The sequence below is a fragment of the Lemur catta genome, chromosome 11 (genome assembly GCF_020740605.2).
Source record: "Lemur catta isolate mLemCat1 chromosome 11, mLemCat1.pri, whole genome shotgun sequence".
Classification (NCBI taxonomy): Eukaryota; Metazoa; Chordata; class Mammalia; order Primates; family Lemuridae; genus Lemur; species Lemur catta.
In genome coordinates this window covers 12,002,696-12,025,705 of record NC_059138.1, presented here as the reverse complement: position 1 = coordinate 12,025,705, position 23,010 = coordinate 12,002,696, and the positions used below count along the sequence as shown (strand labels likewise).

Genomic DNA, 23,010 nt, shown 5'->3' with positions numbered 1-23,010 from the left:
GGGAGAAACTAAACCAGGGAGGCCACGCAGCCCTGACGGAAACACCCCTGAACTTGGGGGTGCTGGGGTGACACCCGGCTCCTCCCTTCCTGCCTGCTTGGCTTTCATGACAAACTACTTAATCAGCACACATTTATACCTAGGTACATATTTAGGTTAAATTTGTACATATTTAGGTTATATTCACAATTTTAAGACAGCTTGGGGTCCGTGATAATTTTTTTGAAAGGGAAACACTGCTGTAGAATGATATGTCAGGGGAGGGTCCCAAAGCACCCGCAGCCCCAGCGCAGGCCACCACATCCTTAGGGTCCAGAGTTCCTACTGCTCTGATCTGTCTGGATTGGGGGTGGGTAGCTGAAAGTGGCCCTTAGGCCAGAGGATTTTAGAGCACAGAAAGGAGCCTAGAGGCTTCCCCGTTCACCCTCTTCACTTTACTGAGGGGCTACCCCAGATCCAGAGCGCTCAGACCCATTGCAGGGAGGGGGAACTGTGGACTGTCACTCCTGGGGACTGGAGTCACCGCAGGACTTATAAGTCTCAGCCTAGATGAGAGCTTGTGTGTGTGTGTTATATGTGTGCAGGGGTGTGTGTGTGTATGAGTTTATGTGTGTGCATGAGCACGTGGGTGGGTGGGTGGGTATGAATGTGTGTGGTATGTGTGCACATGCACGCACATATGTGTGCACATACGTGTGCAATCTCCACCTTGGTAGTTCACAGGAGAGTGGTTGTCTGTGCACATCTTTTAAAATTTAGAGTGGTCCCCAGCACTGAGGATAGAATGTGAATATATTTGCTCTGTATTCATATGGAGGAAAGAAGGAGGGAAAGCCCCTCTGGCCTGTCCCCAGCGAAGGGAAACAAGATTTTCAGGGAGAGATGAGGACTGTGAAGCCCAGCCCAGCCCCTGGCTCCAAGGAGTCCAGGTCTGGGCCTGGAGACGCTCTTATCAGCTGCCCTCCCTGTTTCCTGTTTGCCGGTGGGTGGGACCCCTGGGCTGAAGGCACATCTGCTTCTGTTTATTCTCCCCTTTATCTTAATGGCCCCACACGGCTCCTGGCTCCGGAGTACCCCTCCCCACTGCTGGGCACTCAGGTAGGTAGAGACCCGGAAGGGAAGGAGGAAGGTGGACAGGCCTGTCACTGAGAGGCCCTGGAGCTTCTCATGCTGAGGTCAAAGTGGAGAAGGGAAAAGAGGACGAAGGGCAGAAGACTCTCCTAGAACAAAAGCAGGAAGCGGCAGGTTGCTGGGGGCGACCATAGCTGCTAAGAGAAATATAATTACTTTTCCATTTCGGTTACACCTAGGCTAATAACTACAACTGGAAATTCTTGTTGGGAGGAGGAGGAAATTTTCTCTCATTAAGAGAGAATCGAGAGTCACTGGCCCTTGATCCTGGAACAGCCAGTTTCGTACTGGAAGAACTTTACTCAGATAGGGCCTCTGCTAGTCCATTGCACACCTTTGTGCAGGGTAGAGAAAGGGACCCCTTTCTCCAGGCAGTCACAGCCCCTGCCTTGTCCCTTCCCTTTCCCCTCCCCCCACCTGCCCCTTCCCCAGCACCCTGTGACAAACAACCTGGGCAGTTACACAGTCATAGCAGCTCTCTCCTGTCTCCTCCAACCAACACTTTCATTACCCTGGACAGCTGAACCTCTGACTAGACCCGCGGAGAAAGCTTTGTAGCATGAGATGCTTGAAGAGCTTTTAACATTCGCTTGGTCCAAAGTCCCTGCTCCAATTCATTCCATGATAAGGCTTCTGGTTGAGTTGGAGGGAAGTTTCTCATCATATGTTAATGCCAGGCCCCATCGAGTTTCTCCTGAACTGTGATTATTGGCGATTGAGAAATAAAGAGAAAAATTACCGATGTATTCAAGGATTCCTTTCTTTAAATTTTGCTTAATACCTGTCATCTTAAAGCATGGTTTTTGTTTTTTAAAAATGTAGATATTATGAAGTTCAGTTCTTTTTAAGGAGTTTTCTGTTTTTGTAACCAATTGTCAACAGAGCGTGGTGGTTCCAAGCCTGGTCTTTGGTGTCAGGATGACCTGAGTCCCACTTGCTAGCTCATCCACTTGCTAGCTCAAAGGCCCCAAGCAGTTTGTTTAACTTCTCCACACCCTGATTTCCTTATCTGCAAAATGAGGATAAGTAACATTATCTACTGTAAAGAATTAGTATGTGAATTCAATGAGGTGATATCTGGGAAACACTTGGCACAGGGCCCGGCACAGAGCACTTAATAAACATTAGCTACTATTAAGCTATTTTAAATGGGTAAAGAAAGTGATACCTTAGTTCTAGGTCATTGAGAAGTTATGACCATGTTTTCTGCCCCTTGGAGAAATGGCAGGCCCCAAATCTGGGACAGAGAACGTGAGCCTGAGACATGAAATTGTGCCAGAAGACAAGGAAGTGTTCAAAGATAGAACCAGCTTGAAGGCAGATTTACTGGCCAAATTTGGGACAATTTGAACATCAAAATGAATAGTAACTATAATTGATAACACAATGAATAAAAAAATCCATGTGTCCCTAGTGATATTCAAAACAAGGAGGAAAGGAAGGGAAATGCTAGCTAACAAAAATAGAAGGAATGCTAGAATTGGAAATCACTCTTTTGTAATCCCCAGTGAAATAAGTAATTTAGGCAAAGATTGTCCATGGAACTGCTGGACAAAGGTAATTGAAGAGCAAGATATTCATGTTGGGCTAAAGTATCACCTGCAGATGACTCACAAATTACCAAGGGGAAAGTTTCCCTTTACAATGGTGAGATCCGGGGGTCACCACCTTAACCAAGTGATCAAACTGAGCATCACTAATAGTGCAACAATTATGCACCTTCTGACATGATGTAATTTGAAATACTCAATACTACCTCCTATGAATCCTTACTGCCCAGAGTGATTGACATGAATCTAATCAAGCTCATGACCTAAATTCCAGTGTACAGGAAACAGGATAGAGGAACAAGCTAAATTATACCAAGAGGAATCAAAAAGACAGATGCAGAGTGTGGCATATACTATAAGACAACTGACCTGTGACAAAGGCTCTCTCCTTGACCAAACTTTAGGCAGGCTCCTCTGAGCACTCTTTTTGAGTAGGCCTGGACCTCAGCCCCCATCCTGTCTTTGGCCTGTCCAGCCCAGTCTTAGCAAAGGATCCTGCTAAGTCATCCCTCTGCCCTTGACATCTGATCACCCGTGATATCTGATCAAGTCTTTCACCGCCCCCCTTGATGTCTAATCCCTTAGCCTGTGTTTAGCAAGAACCCCCCACCTTCATGTCTCCTGCTGGTAATTTCCCTCATCCTCTCTTTGGCTATGAAATCCCCACTTATTGTTGTATTTGGAGATGAGCCGAATCTCACTGCCCTATTGCAATACCCCTATTGCAATAGTCTTGAATAAAGTCTTCCTTACTGTTTGAGAATAATTTTTCTTTAACACCTGGACACTTCAAAAAGTTAATGTCATTTTTCTAAACGTAGATTATTTTAGAATAAAAGACATTAGAGAGACATAATAATCAAATGCATATAAGATACTTTGGATCCTAGATCAAAAAAGGAAAAAAATCTACAAAAGATATTTTGAGGACAATTGGATACATTTGATTATGGAATGGATATTATACAATTACTGTTAATTTTCTTAGGTGTGATAATGGTATTAGATATAAGGAGAACAATCTTATTCCTACTAAATACCTGCATTTAGATAACAACCGTATTTAGGGGTTATATTAGTTCCCCAAGAGCTGTAACTAATTGCCACAAACTGGGTAGTTTACAACAACAGAAATTTATTTTCTCACAGTTCTGGAAGCCACAAGTCCAAAATCAAGGTGTTGGCAGGGCCATGCTCTATCTCTATCTCTAGGGAAGGATCCGTCCTTACCTCTTCCAGCTTCTGGTGGTCACTGGCATTCCATTGCCATTTAACAAGCATTGCCATCTGTAACAGGCACCTGCAGGTGATCCTAATGCTCTGTTAAAGTTGATAAATACTAGTTGATGTTATAAACCCACGTGGATGTATTTAAATCCCGTGCAATCTTCTCCCTGCCAATCTACCCTAAGATGTGTTTTTTTGAGAAACAGCATAGATTTGTGTAAAACTAAACCAACACAACACACACATACACATTCACACAAACATGGCAAGTATTTCAGTGAACACTGATCAATGTAACAATTTCACAATAGGGAAATATATCCAAAGTAAATTTATTTCTCTTGAACATCAACATGCTTCGGCTGGTTGTCAGTAGAATGCTTTGTGGCTTTTTTTCTAAGTGTGTCTGCAAAGTGTCAGGTGGAAGTCCAGGTGGGGTTGAGGAGGAGGCCGGGTGGACAGGACGAGGGCCTCTTTCACCCCTTCCGCCTTCAGCTGCTGCAGCCTTACTTTCATCTCTGTTGTAAAATTGCATATCTGTGTCAGATTTTTTTTAAAAAGGATTTTGTTTCTAAAAACATTTTCTTACACCACCAGTCTAGTTATTGGCTTGACTAACACATCATGGATACTCAATAAGGAATGGATTCCACAGCATATCCAAATCAAAATAGAATTATTTTCCTCTGACAATAAAAATTTCCTTGGTGCATTTGTAAAGAGTGGCCCAGAGAGGGAAAGAAAGAGTTCCCTGGCCTCGTGGGAAGCTTGCATCCAGGGTTAAGCCTCACGCACACTCCAGCCATCTGTAGGAGCACACCCTGGCCGGCTGTTCTAGCAGCACGGATTGCGAAGGGCAGGAGCTCTGGGCTGTGCCGTCAACTCAGTGTGGCGCCCCAAACAAGCCTCCAACTTCTCTGTGGCTCCATCTACTCCAAAGGTGGTGAGATAGGCCACTCGGTTACTAACAGTAGGTAAGGTCCTGGGATTTGTCACGATTTACTTTTCAAAAATTACATTTGAGAAGATTTTAGGTTATTCCAAAAATAATGTCACTCTAACTCACTTATCCAGATATGCTTACTCGAGTGGGAGAAAAAAGCATGAGTTTAAAGTGAGGAATTGCAGTGAGGAATTATGCATAACCCTGGATTCCCACATGGGAGTGTGGGGCATGCATGGTCGCTGTCCTTCACACAAGCACAGAAAAAGGTGACAACGGTTGCTCTACAGGTGCCTGATGGGGCATCCTTTAGATTTGTTTGTTGGTCTGGTGTTTGTTTGGAGACTAAATACTGTGAGTAAAATGCCTAGCATCTTTTCTGGCATATCTCAAGCACTCAACAAATAATAGCCACAATGAGTTTAACTTCTTCCATAACTCAATAATGATCTTTTTTGGTTACTATTTGTGTCAAGTAACACATGTGCATAATTTGAAAAGTAAAATAAATTTGAGGCTGGGCACCGTGGCTCATGTCTGTAATCCCAGCACTTTGGGAGGCCGAGGTGGGAGGATCACTTGAGGCCAGGAGTTCAAGACCAGCCTAGGCAACACAGCAAGACCTCCCATTTCTACAAAAGATTTTTTAAAAAGTAAAATAAATTTAAAATGGGCAGTAATTTCCCCACTATTCCCACCCCTGATTTCTAGAGGCAACCACTTTTTAACTTTTACCAGCTTCTCTGCTATTCTCAGTTTTATTTATTATCTGTTGTCTTCCTCCTTTGGAAAATAAGGATTTGACTGTAATTGTCATATGTCCTCTCTTTCCCCATCCTCCTAATTTGCTTACATTGCAATTTCTGGTTCAGTCAGTAGCCAGTGTTTATTATGACAATGTGACCATTATTCACACTGAGCCGTGTAGTGTAGTGTGATTATATTTCCTATCCAGTACAAACTTTTCCATGTTTTCCCTGGAGATAAGTATTGCCTCATTTTCTATTTGTTCAATTGTCTATATAAGTATTGCTAATTCTTCTCCAAATCCTCTGTTGGAAGTGTCAGTCTTCTCTCCTTGTACTTAGATGTAGCAGATCATGTGACGGTTTCATTTAATTTTCTTGGAGGCATCCTCCAGTTCTCTGTCCTCCTGCTCCCAATTCTCGTCTGCTCCCCTGTTTCTTGGGTTTCAAATCTTCCTCTTGATTTTATTTGTTCTTTTGTTTTCATGGAATATATTATTTAATAGTTTCCTAAGAAAGGCTGCTTAGGAGAAAAAAATTTTGAAACCTTAGCTTTCTGAAAACGTCTTTATTCTACCTTCACACTTGCACGTTAGTTTGGCTTCGTATAGGTTGGAAAGAATACTCTTTAAGAATTCTGACCAGCCTGAGCAACATAGTGAGAGCCCCATTTCTACAAAAAATAGAAATATTAGTTGGGTGTGGTGGTGCACACCTGTAGTCCCAGCTACTTCAGAGGCTGAGGCAGGAGGATTGCTTGAGTCCAGGAGTTTGAGGTTGCAGTGAGCTATGATGCAGTCTAGCCAGGGCGACAGAGCAAGATGCTGTATCAAAAAATATGTATATATATATACTCCTCTCTCTGCTCTTACCTCCCTTATGGATTTATGCTCTTTTTAAAAGTCTCTTTACTCACAGTTTAGCAGGGTTTGGGAAGGAGGCTGAGGAGTATGCACACGTTCAATCTGTTATGTTTAATGAGAAGTCCTCAGAGCCCACAGAGCCTTCAACCCTCGTTTTATGGAAGTGGACTTCCTCAAAGCAACCTATTCCCAACTTCAAAATGGGGATCAAGGAGAAATATGATTTGGTTCACATCATTTTAAGAACACTTTCCAAAAATGCTTTTGGCCTATGTGGTTAGGTCTGAATTATCACTCTAAATATAATTGTCTCTGGTGTGTGGACTGTGTATACACCGCTCAAAGCCAAAGCCCCAGCCTCGTCCCTGCTGATGAAACACTAGTGCCCACAAACAGAAGGTTCCCTTCTCTCACTCATGGGATAAACAGGAAAGTCTCTTGGGGCTGTGGTCTTGGGGCTATAGCCCTGCCCCTCATTTCCTCAGACCCTTTACTGAGAACTGAGTCATTGCAACATCACACTCAGCCAGCTGTCTCAGCACAAGAAAAAGCTTTGCTGTGGTGTGAGGTTTTGTGGGCTGCAAACTACATCTAGGTCAGCAAATTAAACTCCACAGCGTGGTTACCAATTCCAGCTTCATCTAGCTTAAGGGCTGTCTGATTTCACCTTCTGGGCATTGGCTCTCCTGGTGCTTGGGATACAAGGCCCCTCTGTGGGTGTTTAAGGCACAACACTTCAGGCCTAAACCACTGGATGACACATGGCTAAACCCAGAATCTTCCATTCCCCGCCAGAGCTCCAGGGTACGTGAGGGCAAGCGCACTCCAACCCTGCAGATGATGAGATTGCGTGTGCAGAACTTTCACCGACCACTTGTGTTTCTCTCCTGACAAGCTTTGACCCTACCGTGAGCCAACCCCTTCTTTCCTGGTTCTCATTCACAGACATCTTTAAGAATGAATGGTTACCAACAGGTGGCCAGCTGGTCTACCCAGAAAGGGCCTTACAAAGGGGAGGGGTCACCCTGGCCCAGAGTCTGGATCTCAGATGTACAGTGGATAAAGCCCTCAGAGACTGAGTCATGTTAAAAACTCAAAAACAACTCAGCAAATATTTATGTGAAGGCCTGTTGCTCTTCGAGGCTTTGGAATACAGACGTGACAACCAGAATCACTGCTTCCCAAGAGCTCGCTGACTATGAAGGGAGACCATTCTAGTGGATGGCTACACTTTTTACTACCTACCACCCATTACCCCTTCCCTGATAATAGTATCTGGGGATGACCTCCTCAGTCCGTGTCCTGTCAGTGGAACTGAATCCACCCCTGGCTCTAGAGCTGAGGCACAGACTCAGGCTGCAGTGGTTGGTTTAGAGATGGACATGTAACCTAACCAAGGCCAATGATATGCATAAGATTTTTTGCTGATATTGTTCAGGAAGAGATACTACATATATTCTGCTTGGATTGCTACTAATGATTTGTTTAAGCTCGTTAGATGGGATTTTCTGTCATTTTCAACTGAAAAAGCTCTGTGTAGCTGTTTGAATAGTGTTGTACCCCAACACTGCCAAATTCATATCCACTCAAAACTTTACAATAGGATCTTATTCTTAAAAGGGTCTTTGCAGATGTAATTAGTTAAGGATCTTGTCTTGAGATGAATTCATTACGGATGTAGAGTGAGCCCTAAATCTAACAACTGATGTCCTTGTAACAGGAGGACAGAACAGAGAGAGACACGGAGACACAGAGAAGAGGCCTTGTGAAGGAGGCAGAGATTGGAGTGATGCTACCACAAGCCAAGGAATGCCTTGGCCACCAGAAGTTAGGGAGAGACAAGGAAGGATCTCCCCTGTAGAGCCGCATGAGAATGGCCCTGCTGACACATTGGCCTCCAGGACTGTGAGACGATACATTTCCATTGTGTTGAGCCACCCAGGTGGTGGTTCCTTGTTACAGCAGCTCCAGGAAACTAATACACTCTAACACATGAATCATTCAACACATATTTATTGGTGCCTGAGTGTCTAAAGAGGTCTTAGGATAAGATTCAGAGAAAAAGGATGTGGAGAATGTAGAGAGAGATTTGAGCTGATCAGATTAAGGTTAACTAGTTGGGGCAAGAACATTTCATATCACATGACATCAGGAAGCCCATAATGTCTTATGGCCCTTATATGAATGATGCTAAATTTGGTCACTCGATCACAAATTTTTATTTTATAGTTACTGTTTTTCCTTGTGAACTAGCAAGTAGTTCTGTGGGTGATATTTTGGCACCACACAAACATCCTGTTTCTCAGCGAGGTTTCACTACTGGTTTTGGTACTCACTGATATCCTAACCCGAATCAATTCTTTCACTGGTTGCCCTCCCAGCAATTTAAACTTAAGAAAGTTTAGTCCTCCTAAGGCTATAGCGTATGAATAGCTTAACATATAGTAATTAATAGATACAGTAGGATGAAGCTAAATCTCTTACCGTTAGAAGCCTTTCTCTTTCCTGACATCCTCTGACCAACTTCTCAGTCTGTGGAGACCAGGCCTGACTGGTAGGTTCGTTGGTGCCTGGAAATTAAACATCAGAAGAATTTTTTGTTATCTTTGGTTATGGTGCCTGAACTCAAGGATCAGAACCATTTGGGGTTGGGATGGGGAAAGCGCCAAGGTGAAATCAAACAAACTAAATAAATACATCTGAAATTGTGGCAGGATAAGCTGAGGTGAAGATCCCAGCAGATTGAAAGGATCAGGGAAGGTGAGATGGGGAAGCCTGGCCAGAGATCTAGCAGAATGGTGAGAATCTGCTTACTTCTAGAGAAAGGCTTTGAGGTGGGGCTTCTCTGTCCTCCTAGAAAATGCTTGTTGGAGTAGAGTAGGGCTGGGGAGAAGGGGATGTCCCATGGGCCAGGTTTATTGGAAGAGGTAGGAGAAACCAAATGATGCCAGAGGGTGTGGTATCCAGGTATAGGATAGAGTGAGGTCACACCAAGCTCTGTCCAAGCAGAGAGAAAGGCTGAGGTCAGAAGCCAGTGAAAGTCATCAGTTCATACAGTTTGCAAGAATAAGAGAGAACCAGCGGAGGAACCCCCAGAGCCCAGTGCTGCACAGGAGGGAAAGCCTCAGGGTGTCCAAGAAAGCTCAGCCTCTGTGTGCAGCCAGGAAGGAGGGGGGCTGTTACAGGAGCCCCCAGGCAGGTCAGGCCCCCAGCATCCCGTCCCACCTCTCCCTACCGCCCACGCCAGCACCTGGAGCTGCAGGAGCCCGGGGAGAACATTTGCTGCGGCCCGTGAGAACACAGGGCAGCGGGGTCGGCCTGGCGCTGCTCTCGGGTCCTCCACTGCTCTCCCGCCCCTCAAGGCCCGCTCCCCGGCGTTCCTAGGAAGGGCCGCAGGAGCTTCCTGCAGCGTTTCCCCATTACCTTAGCGTTTCAGCACCTGGAAGAGATTAGTGTCATTGGCAAACCTGCAGAGCTCATTGTGCACTTCCTCTTCAACGTGAGTTGTAAAAAAAAAAAAAAAAAAAGTTAAATGAGATCGGTTCCAGCACTTTCCCTAGTGATCTATGTAAAATCTACAGAGGAGTGTCCATTTATCACTACCCTGGGGTTTCCTGTTTTGAACCTGGCCTGTTTTTTGGCAGACACTCCACCCCTGCTTCATCACATTGAAAGACCGGACGGACTTAACCCTCTCCCGTCCCCCCTCCTCCCTCTCCCCTGCCCTGCCCCTCGTGAGTGCAAGGACACACAGGCTGGACTCAGTCCTCTGGGGACAGGCGAGGCAGGAGAGGTGGCCAAGCCACACTAGCCACCCTGACCTTTGGTCTCTGCATTTTCCTCTCTCCTTTCTTTCCCAGGTGACATTTCTTGCAAGATGGGAGGCTGTCCCCTTCATTTTGGGGGTGTAGAGAAAAAACAGGCCATCTGGACAAAAGCTTCCCCTGCTGTTTTCAGAAACAGAGAAATCCTTAACGTGGGCTGTTGGTTACAAAGACCTAACAGATTGAGTTCAAAAGCAAACCCCTGGCCCAGCCTAGACTGTTCAGAAAACAATGGGGAAAAACAGTCATTAAATGGGAGGTGGATGATAAAGATCCAGGATTACCTCTAGAAAACTAGCTGGGGAGTTATAAGTTCATTTTTTCCTTCATTATTAAGTCATGATTATATCCCGACTGCCTGCCACAGGCTGAATTGTGTTCCCCCAAACTTGAGTGTTGGTGCCCTAACCCCCAATGTGACTGTATCTGGAGACAGGACCTAAATCAGACAAGCAAGGTTAAATGAACTCAGAAGAATGGGACCCTGATCTGATAGGATTAGTGTCCTTGTAAGAAGAGACACCAAAAAGCTTGGTCTCTCCCTGCCCTGCCCCCATGTGAGGACATGGAAGAAGGTGGCTGTCTGCAAGCCAGGAAAGCAGCCCTCACCAAGAACCAAACTGGCTGGCAACTTGATCTTGGACTTCCCAGCCTCTAGAGCTATGAGAAGTTTCTGCTGTCTAAGCCACCCAAGCTGTGGTATTTCGTTATGGCAGCCCACTCCTAACGCAGCGATGACTCTGTGGATCCTGCATCAGAACACTGCCACGTCCCACAGGGCTGACCCGCCAGCCTTAAACCCCTCCTGAAGCTCTCTGGAGACAAAATTATAGGCTACATTATTCTGCCTGACATGTAATATCTCATCATCCTCATAACGATTCTACATGGAGATCTATTTTACAGGTGAGGAACGAAGCTCCTAGAAATTAGATAACTTGCCCATAGCCACACAACTAGTCTGTCCTCAGATGCCTCCATGCCAGGGGCTGGCTCTGGTCACTCTGCAGTCCTGCCTCCCCCAGCACTGGGAGACACTTCTCAAGCCCCTGAGTACTTTCGTCCTATGGCAGCACCCAGACTTGGGATTTGGAGACTTGGTAACAACCTGGCCAGGGTAGAAAATTCTGGGCTCCCTTCCTGATGGAGACCCCTACTGTCTGTCATTGCAACTCAGTAAGTCCTGACCTCTCAGCTGCAGGGAGGCAAAAATACACATGACATAAAATTTGCCACTTAAACCATTTTTAGGTGTATTGTTCAGTGGGATTAAGTACCATAGACATTTTTTATTTTTGTGTTCAGCTTTTTCCTTCCATGATTTACGGGTTTTACTTATTTTTTTGTTTTTTAGAGATGTGGTCTCACTGTGTTGCCTGGGCTGGACTCAAACCCCTGGGCTCCAGTGATCCTCCTTCCTCAGCCTCCCGAGCAGCTGGGACTGCAGGCACATGTCACCATACCCGGCTTTACATCATTTTAAAAGGCCTTCCTGCTATGAGATCTTTTTAAATCTCTCATATTTTACGGGTACTTTTCTGGTTTCCATTTTTAAATTTTAATATCAATTAATCTGCACCTTATTTTAGATTGAGATGTGACAAAGATCCAATTTGCTTTCCAGATGGCTAGCACAAGTCCCAGCTCCATTAATTGACTAGTGGGATTCCAAGTGTCCACCGCACATTATAAACTAATTTCCTGCTTATAAACTAAAGCCCTGTATATTTGGGTCTATTCTGGACTTTTGAATTTATTCCAGTGAGTGTTCTACCCATTCACAGGGTAGTACCACATTTTTAAAATCAGTGTAACTGTAAAACTTGTTTAAATACCTGGTAGAGTTAGTCTCTTACCATTGATCTTCTTGTTCATTTGTTTTTTTGTTTTTTCACATGAACTTTAGAATCAGCTGGGTATTTGTTTTTCCATATGAACTTTAGAATCAGCTGGCCAAATTTAAAAGGTTCCTATTGATTTGGGTGAGAGTGGGGAGTTTTGGCCCTGCTTAAAGGACCAAGTCCAGCCCCATCTGCTCAGGTTTAAGTGCCTTGAAGAGCCCCTCCCCCAACACCTGCTGCTGCCATGCTCACGTCCAGCACAGGCACAGATTGTGTGGGGGTGACCGGGACCTCCAGCTCACCCATCTGGGATAGATGCCGCACCCTCTAAGCAGCCTCGGACCTACACGTGGGTGGTGGCTGGAGTCAGCACGGCTGTAGGGGTGGCCAGAGCTACAGCCATGGCCACAGCCAGCCCAGGCTGCAGCCCCTACAGCCCTGACCAGGGAACCCGAAGGCCCTGCCTTGCTCACAGGGTCATGGGCCTCCTGGGGGGAGGCAGTGGGACCTGTCTGGGGTGCACCACACCCACGTGCCGGGCCTTAGGCAGGAGCGCTGCATCCCCATCTCCACAGCCCACTGAGCTCACCCCAGGCCTCAGGTCACATGCTGCTCCTTTCCAAACGGCGGGGCTTCCCAGGGTGACGCACCCAAACTAGAATAGCACACTTTCTTTCTCTTTATGTTTAATATTGTTTCTGGTGTTAAAAGAACACAGGATCCAAACAAAAAACAATATATGAAAGAAAACTAAAATGACCATAATTGCCTGATCCAGAAAGAAATGAGTAACTATTTTGTGTATTTCCTTTCAGTTTCTTTTTCTAAGTGTGTATTTGCTTTTTCTTTCAAAAATCGTATTTATTTTTTATTTCACTGAAATATGACTATACATTCTCATTGAAAAAAAAGTCCAATTCAGCCTTCCAAAGGAAGGAAATTCTAACATATGCCACAATGTGGATGACCCTTGAGGACATTGGGCTAAATAAAATGAGCCAGTCACAAAAAAGACAAATACTGTTCAATTCCACCCCTATGAGGTTCCTAAAGTTGTGAAATTCAGAGACGGAAAGCAGAATAGCAGTTACCGGGGGCTGGGAGGAGAGGGCACAGCGAGTTGCTGAATGGGGAGTTCCAGTTTTGCAAGATGAAGAGAGTTTTGGAGATTGGTTGCACAACAGCATGAATGTATTTAACATTACTGCACTGTATGCTGAAACACGGTTGAGATGGTACATTTTATGTGTATTTTATCACAATTAAAAAATTTTTAAACATTTAAAAAGATAGATTTACATTTCAAAATAAAAAAGATAATACAGATATAGTGAAGTCCCCACTTGATCACTGTTACCAGTTGAGGTATATATGCTTCCAGAACTTTCCCTGCATACTAGTGTGAACACATAAAAATACACTGTTTCGTTTTGTGTGGGTGTGATTGCAATTGTAACATTAATGTTTTCTGGAACTCCCAGTTTTCACCAAATATGTCTGGGAGATACTGCCTTATCAGCACCGCATGCATTACGTCCCATGCCAGATTCTGTTTTGCTGCTCCCGCCTTTCCTCCTTCACTGGACATTTATAGCACTATCATTTTTTTACCTTATAAACAATGCTCCGGGAACATCGTTAGGCACGCTTCCTAGAGCACACCTGCAAGTAATTCTCTGAGGGAAAAGTCCAAGAAGTAAGACTGCTGGGTGAAAGGGTACCTGCATTTAAAATTCCACTGGATTCTGCAAGTGACCTTCCACAGTGGCGGTGCCAATACCTACCTCCCTAGTGTTTGCGCTTGTCCACACCCCACAGCACTTAATTATACAGACTCCTTTTTAGGTGTGAGCATTTTTTAAAATTGAGTTTAATAGATATATGTATAATTATATATATATGTATAGATGTATGTATGTATATAATTTTTTAATGAAAAACAGCCACTCCCTAAGCTTTCCCACCACCCGGATCTACTTCCCAGATGCAGCCGTTGGCAGCTCTGTTAGCTGTTTTCTCTGGTATTTCTCTCCATCGTTGTGAACACTGTGCTTCCTCTGCTATTTGCTCATTCTTCGTTTTTAGACAGCACTCACCGACGTGGGTGGATGACTGTCTAACTCCCCTGCATGTACACCCACCCGTCGCCTCCCCTCCCCTAACACACAACATAGCTTTATCACATTTTTGGAGGAATCAAGAGTCGATATTCATGTTATAACGACCATGCACGTGTTGCTCACAGCTGAGCCAGCTGCAGCATTACCTTGCTCCATTCTTCTGCAGCAATCCAGTATTCCTAAAGTTAATGATGGCCTCATTTTTTATTCACTTTATTTCCTATTACTTATCATCAGCGTCCTCTAAAATGTTTAACATCTCTGCCAAAGACCTTTCGGGGATATTTTCCTTATGCATCAGTTCCATTTCTGCTTTCCTGGAGCCCCCTCAAGAGGCCGCCTCCCTCCTGGAGTCTGGGCTGACTGGGCTCTGGCTAAGGCTCCACTGTCACCCTGGGACTCACCACCCTCTGGTGTTGGATACCCTATACCCTGTTTGGCCGGTCCCTTGTCTCTCTCGATTTTTTTTTTTTTTTTGGTTTACTCTCTCCTTTTGATAAAGCATATGCTCTGGTAATGTCCTAATAAAGTTACTTAGGAGTGTACTTGGAACATGTTGTACTTCAGTGAAAAGCTAGGTATTATTTAGAGCACACCCTTCTCAGTTATCTGATTCTGATTATATGGGGCCTTTCATTGCCTTTGAGCTATTTTACAACTCTAAATTGTAGATAACTGATAGAAATGCAAAATAATTCTTATCTGTAGACATGCAATAAACAATCCACAGCTGTCTCCCCATCCTTCACCAAAAAAGCCAATTTCATATCTATTTACAAATTTGTTTCACAATTCCTTTATTCCATATAAATTTGTGCTTCTTTGACTCCTATTTTAACCTGGCTATAACATCTACTGGTTTCTTCATTAATAGTGAGTTAAGTAAGGTATTAACATATATTCATTTTCTATCTGTATGAGAGTCATTTTATCTTTTTTTTAATTGTCCTTTAGCAGAAGTATATTTTTGAGTCATTACAGTCTGAAAATATCTTTGCTCTACCTTCACATTTGATTGATAGGTTGGCTGGGTATAAAATTATAGTTTAAAAATCTAACGCTATTTCACTCCTGTTTCTTTGCATATGATTCATTTCCTGCCCTCCTCCAACCCCAGGGTTTTTTTTGGGGGGGGGGGGGTTCCTTTATCCCTGAGATTCAAAAATGTCATGATAATATGCCTTGGTGAGGGTCTCTTCATTCATTTTGCCAAGCAATTTCATGGAGCTTTGTCTGAAGACACCTGCCCTTCAGGTCTAGAAATATTTCATATTATTTCTTTGATGATTTTCTCCTCTTAATTGCCTCTTCTCTCTCTTCCTGGATTTCCTTATTTGAATGTTAAGTGTCTATGTTGATCTTGTATTTCTCTTATCTTTCATGCAGCCATTCTCATTGTTGTATTAATTTGTTTCCCTGTTTATTAATGAAATTGAGTAGCATTCTATATTGAATTGACCACTTATCTGATTATTATTTTTCTATTATATAGAATTTTATGTAAAACAACTGAATATAAACAAACAACTTGTCAGTGTATCATTATATTTAAAAGGATACCAACTTTGAACAAGACTTATATATATCAACTAGATAAAGTTGGTACCCTGTTGGTTTTGCTAGTCACAGAATCCCAGCATCTTGTACAAAGTCCAGCACATAGTAGTTGCTAAATATCTCTGTTGAATCTATCAACTCATAGATTACTACTAAAATTAGTGCTTCTTCCAGGGTTAAATAGTAAGTGATCTTTAGCTCTTTATTATAGAAAAATTTAATATAATACTTGTTGAACATTTACTATTTGTTCCTATTCTGAACTCTTTAGGTGTGGTAATTGATTTAATTCTTACAACAATACTAGGAGATAGGTACTCTTTATTTTCTGCATTTCACAGATACGAAAACTTATCTGAAAACTTAAGTGGCTGAGCTGAGCTCCAGAGACTACACTTTAACCACTGTGCTAGGTGCCTCTCTCCTTGGCTCAGTGCACAAGCCAATTCTGATCCATTTATAGTAGTTCTTAGGCACAAACTGGTGAGAAGAATTCTGGGGCAGCATCTAGGTCCCCAGGGGGTGGGTGGGGGAGAAGAAATCTGCCTTGATTGATTAATGATGTCTGCCGCAGGCCCCGGAATGGGGAGTTGAGTCACTTTTTTTTTTTTTTAATTCTATTGAATCATTGCTTGGAGAAAAAAAATTATCTTTGGGGTTATACACAGCTCTAGTGCTTTCGAAATTAGGGCATGTTGACATCCAGAGTGTTTAAAGGCTGCTCTATTTCGTTGGTGCAGCAGGAGCATTCTTTAACTGCCTGTTTATAATTTATCTGAGGGAAGCGCTGGTAATTAGGCATCTGAGCTCTCCTCCCATCCCCTCGCTTCTTCCTTTTCCTGTGGTAAAAGCAGAAAGTCAGAAAAATAATCACATTGCATCACGATACCAGCGGGCCATATAAAGAGCCTGTGATGTTATTTTTCCGATCATTGGTTTCCTCGGCAGCCGGCATTCAGACCATTCCAAACACCCTCCCCTCGGATCGTTAGAAATGACCATGCAGTTGGTCTCTTTACTAACCTTGCCACATCCCAAACAGTTTTACAACTTGGCTGCAGCTGCAGGGCAGCCCAGCTTTTAAAGGAATTACGTCCTTTTCCCAGAATGTCCATTAAATAGAACTTAACACAGCTTTAAGAGAAAGATATGAAGCGATTTTCTCCAATCTCTGTCCCCTTCTGCAAGTGCACTCTTATCTTACATTCAGAACCAGTCTATTTGTTTGAATCGTTCTACAAGGTGTTCAGTATTCACATTCCCATCCTTTAAAAATGTTTTTTCCCAGCTAAAGTAATACACATGTACTGAGAATTCCTTGGGATGGCTATGTCCTCTCACCACCAGGCAGGAGATCAGAGAAAAAACTCATGTGTCGTGGACGTCAACACACAGCCAGCGACACAGAACCAGACATGGTCCAGGGCTGTGACAAGCACCTTGCAGACGGTGGGGCTGCTCAGGCAGGGCCCACGTTGATGTATTCAGGGCTCTTACTTAGCTATTCCCAAAGCAGCTCCCATCAGGCCAGAAAAAAGTAACGCTCTGGCTGCCTTCTGCACAGGAAGGCCGAAGCCCCGGTGCTGCAGCTCAGGCAGCCCCCAGAGAACTTTCTGAGTGACACCTGGACGCCCCGCCCCACGGACACTCTCCTCACTTAGGCTCCCCAGTGCAGAACCTTCCCCAGGAGGGAACACCGCCTGCTGCCCTGGGAAGGAAGGGAGTCTCCTCTTCTTGTGCACATTACACCAGCTAGAATGTTGTCTGGCCCATGATCACACGGAATGTTCGCTTGCGAGACACGAAGCTCCAGCTATCTATGACATTCAAGCTTGACCCCAGAAAGTCCCCTTCTGCACATGTTCACACCGGCAGATGGTGACATCCCCCTCCTGCAGTCTTGGTGCCCAAAGCCAACTCATAGCCAAATGTGCCCATCCTGAACTTATCTCCAAAGCCCAATCACTAGATGTTCATTTTTTGCTGTTTATTTTTATTCTTGTTATTGTGAAATCATATATGTATATAAAACATGTATGTGCAGTTTAAAAAATAATAAGGCCAACCCCCCTGTACTCTTAACCCAGCTTATGAAATAGAACATTAGTAAAACCTCAGGCACCTGTATTAGATTCCTAGGCTGCTGAAACAAGATACAGTGTCACAAACTGGGGGCCTTAAAGCAAGAGAAATTTACTCTCTCACAGTCTTGGAGGCTGGGAGTCTGAAATCAGGGTGTCAGCAGGGCCACGCTCCCTCCCAAGGCTCTTGGGGAAAATCATTCCTTACCTTTTCCTAACTTCTGGTGACAGCCAGCAATCCTTGGCGTTCCAGGTCTGTAACTACGTCACTCCAACCTCTGCCTCCATCATCACATGGCCTTCCTCCCTGTGTGTCTGTACCCAGATCTCCCCTCCTGTCTCTTATAAAGACACAGTCACTGGATGTAGGGCCCACGTTCATCTAGTCAGTATGGCCCCATCTGACTTGATTACATGTGCAAAGACTGTTCCCAAGTCAAGTCACGTTCACAGGTACTGGGGCTTAGGACTTGAACATATCTCTTAGGGGGACACGATTCAACCCACTACAGGTTCCCATACATGTTCTTCCTCAGTCACATCCTCCTCCCTTCCCCAAAAAGATAACCACTTGGCTGACTTTTATGTTAATCATTTTTTAACTTTTAAAATAGTATGTTTTTAACTGCCTAACTGTATATACCTAACCAAATATTGTTGAGTTTTGAAAAGCTGGGTCTGAAGCACAAGGCTAGCTCAGTAAGGAAAGGGCCTTGTTGCCACTTCTCGAGGAAGGCTCCCAGGATGACATATTCCAAATGGAGTCCCCAGGTCACAGACTGGCTTCGGCTTCCCTGAGGAAGACAGTGGGTAAGGCAGGGCTCGCCTGGACCAGGGCCCCTATGAGACAAGACATGGAGCCCCTGGCAAGAAGACGGTTGGGGAAGCGGCTGCATTTGTCTGCATGGTTTGGTCGGCAGCCTAAAACATGGCCCCAAAGCTCCCCCTCCTCGCCCCACCCCCAGGTCCCTGCTGCTGCCTGTTCCTGCACCTCTTGAGGATTCAGTGGTATCGATGATGTTGGTTCTTTGCTTTTCCCAATGGCCAATTGTGACTCAGTTTCCCAGGTCTGCCTCTTCACCTTCCTCGTGGGCTTGTATATTATCATTTAAATACCTTTGCTGTAGTTTTAGTGGGATTTCCTTAGGAATAAATTGGACGCACGTGTTCAACTCACTGTCTTCACCTGGAAAACTTTCTCTTGGTTGTACTTTTCCACTGAGCTGTGTTGTAAGATTCCTCTATCCACTCATTTGCCAAATATTTCCTGAGCTCCTGATGTCTGCGAGGCTGGGGTATCAGGAGGAAGGAGACTCAGCCTTGGACAGCTCACACCCTAGCGGGCACACAGGCAAGAAAACAGGCCAGGAGCCCCCTGATGTCTGTCAGGAAGGCTTCGCCGGGAGGGATGCGCAGGAGTGAGCTGGGATGGGGAGCAGGGATGGGGACCCGCTGGGGCAGGGGCTCCGGGGCAAAGGCCCGGGGAGGATGAAGCCTTAAGGTGACGGAGGGGCCATCACTATTGGAGGTGATGGAAACCTTGGCTGGGGGAGAGCGCCCAGGAGGAGCGTGGAAGGGAAGGCTACGCTGGCCAAGCATGGAAGAGGGAGAGGCAGCACCTGGGGGCTGACACAGGCAGGAGACCCCAAGGAGACAGAGAAGCAGCAGCTGGAGACGCAGGAGGACGGCGTATGCGCTGACAGCCACTGTGAAGCTCTCAAAAAGTCCCGGCTTTGCAAAGGAACACAGAAAACAATATTGCATGATTCCACCTAGAGTCGTCAAACTCACAGAAAGGGAGAGTGGACGGGTGGCTGCCAGCGGCTGGGGGAGGGGAAATGGGGAGCTGTTTAATGGGCACCGAGTTCCAGTTTTGCAAGGTGAAAGCCTTCTGGGAATTGGCTGGACGGCGATGGGAATGAACTTAGCACTACTGAACTGTACACTTGAACATGGTTAAGATGGTAAAGTTTATGTTGTACATTTTTTACCACAGTAAAAAATAATTTAGAAAAAAAGGTAACACAGAAACCAGAGCCTGTTTCTAACCTTCCAACGTTCCTTGATCCTTTACTGTTTTGTGATCAGGCTGGCTCAGTGGCCCAGTGTCCCCAGATGAGGGACAGAGCCAGTGTCCTGCTCATCCCCACTGCACCATGAGCGCCTTTGCCTCCCCCACGTAGGCATGGGCACCGTCAAGCTCCACCTGCCTGGACACGGCAGCCTAAGCCAAACGCTGCTTGCTGTGCAGATACGGCTCCCAGCCAGGCCTCTTGGCATCCTGCTCCAACCGCATTGCCGCCTTCCCACCAGTGCCTCTTATAAAGAAATTCTAGCACCTTCCCCGCTAGTCAACCAAAACACACAGTTGTGTGGCCGCCACGGAAGCTTGCCAATCACTAAGGGCATCTGCTTTGTCTCCAAAGATGCCAATGTTAATTTTGGGTCCCCTGGTGCAGCCTCTAGAAATTCAAATGGACTCTTGCAGCATTTTGTCAAAAGATGGACTTTATACTCTGCCTCATGGACTCTCTGAGGAGGCCCAGGTGGGGGCACCCAGCGAGGCTCAGGTGGACGTGGGGACTCAAGGTGTAGTCTGGCTGCAACACAGGAAGGGTCTGGAGTTTCGTCCAAGAGTCACGGACTCTAATACAGTAAAACCATCAGAGCCGGCCCTTAGCGCCTTCTGCGTGCACGCACCTGAAGCTCCCCATGTACATGAACTCAGTGAACCCTCCCAGCAACCTGTGAGACCAGAGCTAGGGTCTTACAGATCTTACAGATGCAGGAGCAAAGGCGCAGCAAAGAGTTCCTTCTTGGCCCCATCCACTGCGAGAATGAAGACCGTTGTCAGCAATCACAGAAAATGTCGACATCGCACAGAAGGGTCGCACAGGTATCATGAAGGACCCCAGAGGAAACTTGTGGAGGGACATCAGTCACATCGATGTTGAGCTCAGTCTCCTTGGAAAGACAAAGAAGAGGCTCCAGGCTGACAAGTGTTGGGCGTAGGAAGGAACTGGCTGCGGTTCACACTGCCTGTGGTCAGGTGCAGAGCACCGTCGAGGGTGTTCCCCTGGGCTCTGTTCCAGAATGAGGTCTGTGCACTCCCTGCCCCGCCACTGTCCCTACTCAGGGTGGTCTCTTGCTGAAATCTGAAGTTTCTCGGGTGAGAAATGCACCAGCAGGTCTGGAGGAGATCAGACATTGCTTACTCAGCATCTCAAGCCCAGAAAGATGAGTTAATTCTTGAAGGAAAGGACATTGAACATTGTTATCCAATTGAGGTTGCTATTTTGATTCCATAAGCCACAGCAGGTGGAAACAAGGACAGCAGGACACTTTTGGGTGGTATGTGAGTCTCTGAGAAGGGACCAGGTCAGCAGGCTGATGAAGAACATCTCAGAGTTGCCCAGCTACAGAAACAAGATGGTGGATGATTCTTAAGACCTATTTGTAATATTTTAAAGATGCAATAAAAGCCCTCTGTTGAAGAAAAAAAAAAGCACAGGGAGGTTAAACTACTTGTCCAAGGTAACACAGCAAGTGTGTGGCAGAGCCAGATCTAAAACCAGGAGGTCAGGCTCCCAAATTGGCACCCTTGCCACCATGCAACCACTACCCCAGCAGCTGGTCTTTGGGTGGCAAGTCAGACAGGTGGCCAGGGAGCCAGAAGAGTCCCGAGCCTGGCTGGGGTCAGGCATGGTTCCAGATAATCCCACTGCGTGAAGCAGGGCTGAGCAGCCAGCATGTGGGTTGTGGGCTGGAGTTCAGTAGCGGCAAACACAGCAACATGAGTGACCTGGTTGGCACCTGGCTTCTGGGTCGATGAGGGCGACTTGATGACAAGGTCTCGTGGGTTGGTGGAGATCCAGGAGCAAAGGGCAAGCCTGCATGAGACGGCACTGATGGGTTCAGGATGCGGAGAGAAAGGGAGAGCCAGCTCCAGGCACAGCCTTAACCAGCCTGGCAGCCTCTGCTTCCTGCTGCTTGGAACACTCGCTCTCAGAGAGCTCCTTCCAGAACCCAGCTGGCATGCTGAGAAGCCCAGGCCACCTGGAGAGGCTACAAGTAGGGGTCCCAGCTGGACTCCCAGTGGACACCTGCAATATCTGCAGCCAAGTGAGTCAGCCACCCCGGAAGTACAGCCCGCAGAGTCTTCAGATGACTTGCGGTCTGGCCCATGTCTGGCTGTGCCCACATGCAAGGCCCCAGCCAGGACCCAGGAGAAGTAATACTACATTTTTTGTTTTAGGCCATTAAGTTTCAGGGTGGTTTGTTTCACAGCAGTAGTTAACTGGTTAATTAATTTTTCATAGCACCGATCATCACCTGCCATTATGTCATAGCTATTTGTTTCTTGTCTCTCTCCCTCTTGGGTTTGCTCACTGCCAGCCCTCTCACTGACAGCAGTACTGGGCACGTAGTAGGCCTTTAATAAATATCCTCTGGCTGGGTGAGGTGGCTCTCGCCTGTAATCCTAGCACTCTGGGAGGCCGAGGCGGGCGGATTGTTTGAGCTCAGGAGTTCGAGACCAGCCTGAGCAAGAGTGAAACCCCATCTCTACTAAAAATAGAAAGAAATTAGCTGGACAACTAAAAATATGTAGAAAAAAATTAGCCGGGCATGGTGGCCCATGCCTGTAGTCCCAGCTACTCGGGAGGCTGAGGCAGGAGGATCGCTTGAGCCCAGGGGTTTGAGGTTGCTGTGAGTATGATCACACCACTGCATTCCAGCCTGGGTGACAGAGCTAGACCTTCTCCCTGGGGAAAAAATAAAAGTCTCCCTGCAACTTAATTTTGCTGTGGTGCAGTGCTCAGCCCAGTGCTGTTTATAACCTGAAACTCAGCCAACTCCAAGACCCCCCCACAGCCCATTCCATGTACACAGAGTGGACCAAAGGACCCCCCTCAGCCTAACCCTTGTTCTTGGAATCTGGGGTCCTGCGTCTCTGTGGCTCACTCCGGGCCTGGCCTGACCCAGTAAGAACCCACTTTCATAGTAATGGGAGCTGCTTATGAGACACTGACATCATAAAAGAAGCAGGATGTAAAACTGTCCATTCAATATGTTCCCAATTTCCTAAAAAATTACATGGGCCTAGAAACACCAGGGAGGAAATACACC

At 45.8% G+C, this 23,010-nt stretch overlaps 1 protein-coding gene across 3 annotated transcripts in view; it reads right to left on the bottom strand.

The window, feature by feature from the left end:
- Nucleotides 1-23,010, bottom strand: part of SLC37A3 (solute carrier family 37 member 3) — a 102,986-nt gene that overhangs the window by 6,634 nt on the left and 73,342 nt on the right. Inside the window, exons 10-11 of one of the 3 annotated variants that reach the window (XM_045565279.1) lie at nt 8,945-9,030; nt 1,592-2,140 (exon numbers count right to left, since the gene is read on the bottom strand). In XM_045565279.1, the coding sequence (XP_045421235.1) occupies nt 8,947-9,030 (84 nt within the window). In that variant the 3' untranslated portion in view covers nt 1,592-2,140; nt 8,945-8,946. Of the gene's footprint in view, nt 1-1,591; nt 2,141-4,251; nt 4,427-8,944; nt 9,031-23,010 lie in introns of those variants that run through there. The other 2 variants (XM_045565277.1, XM_045565280.1) reach the window with 2 other exon arrangements.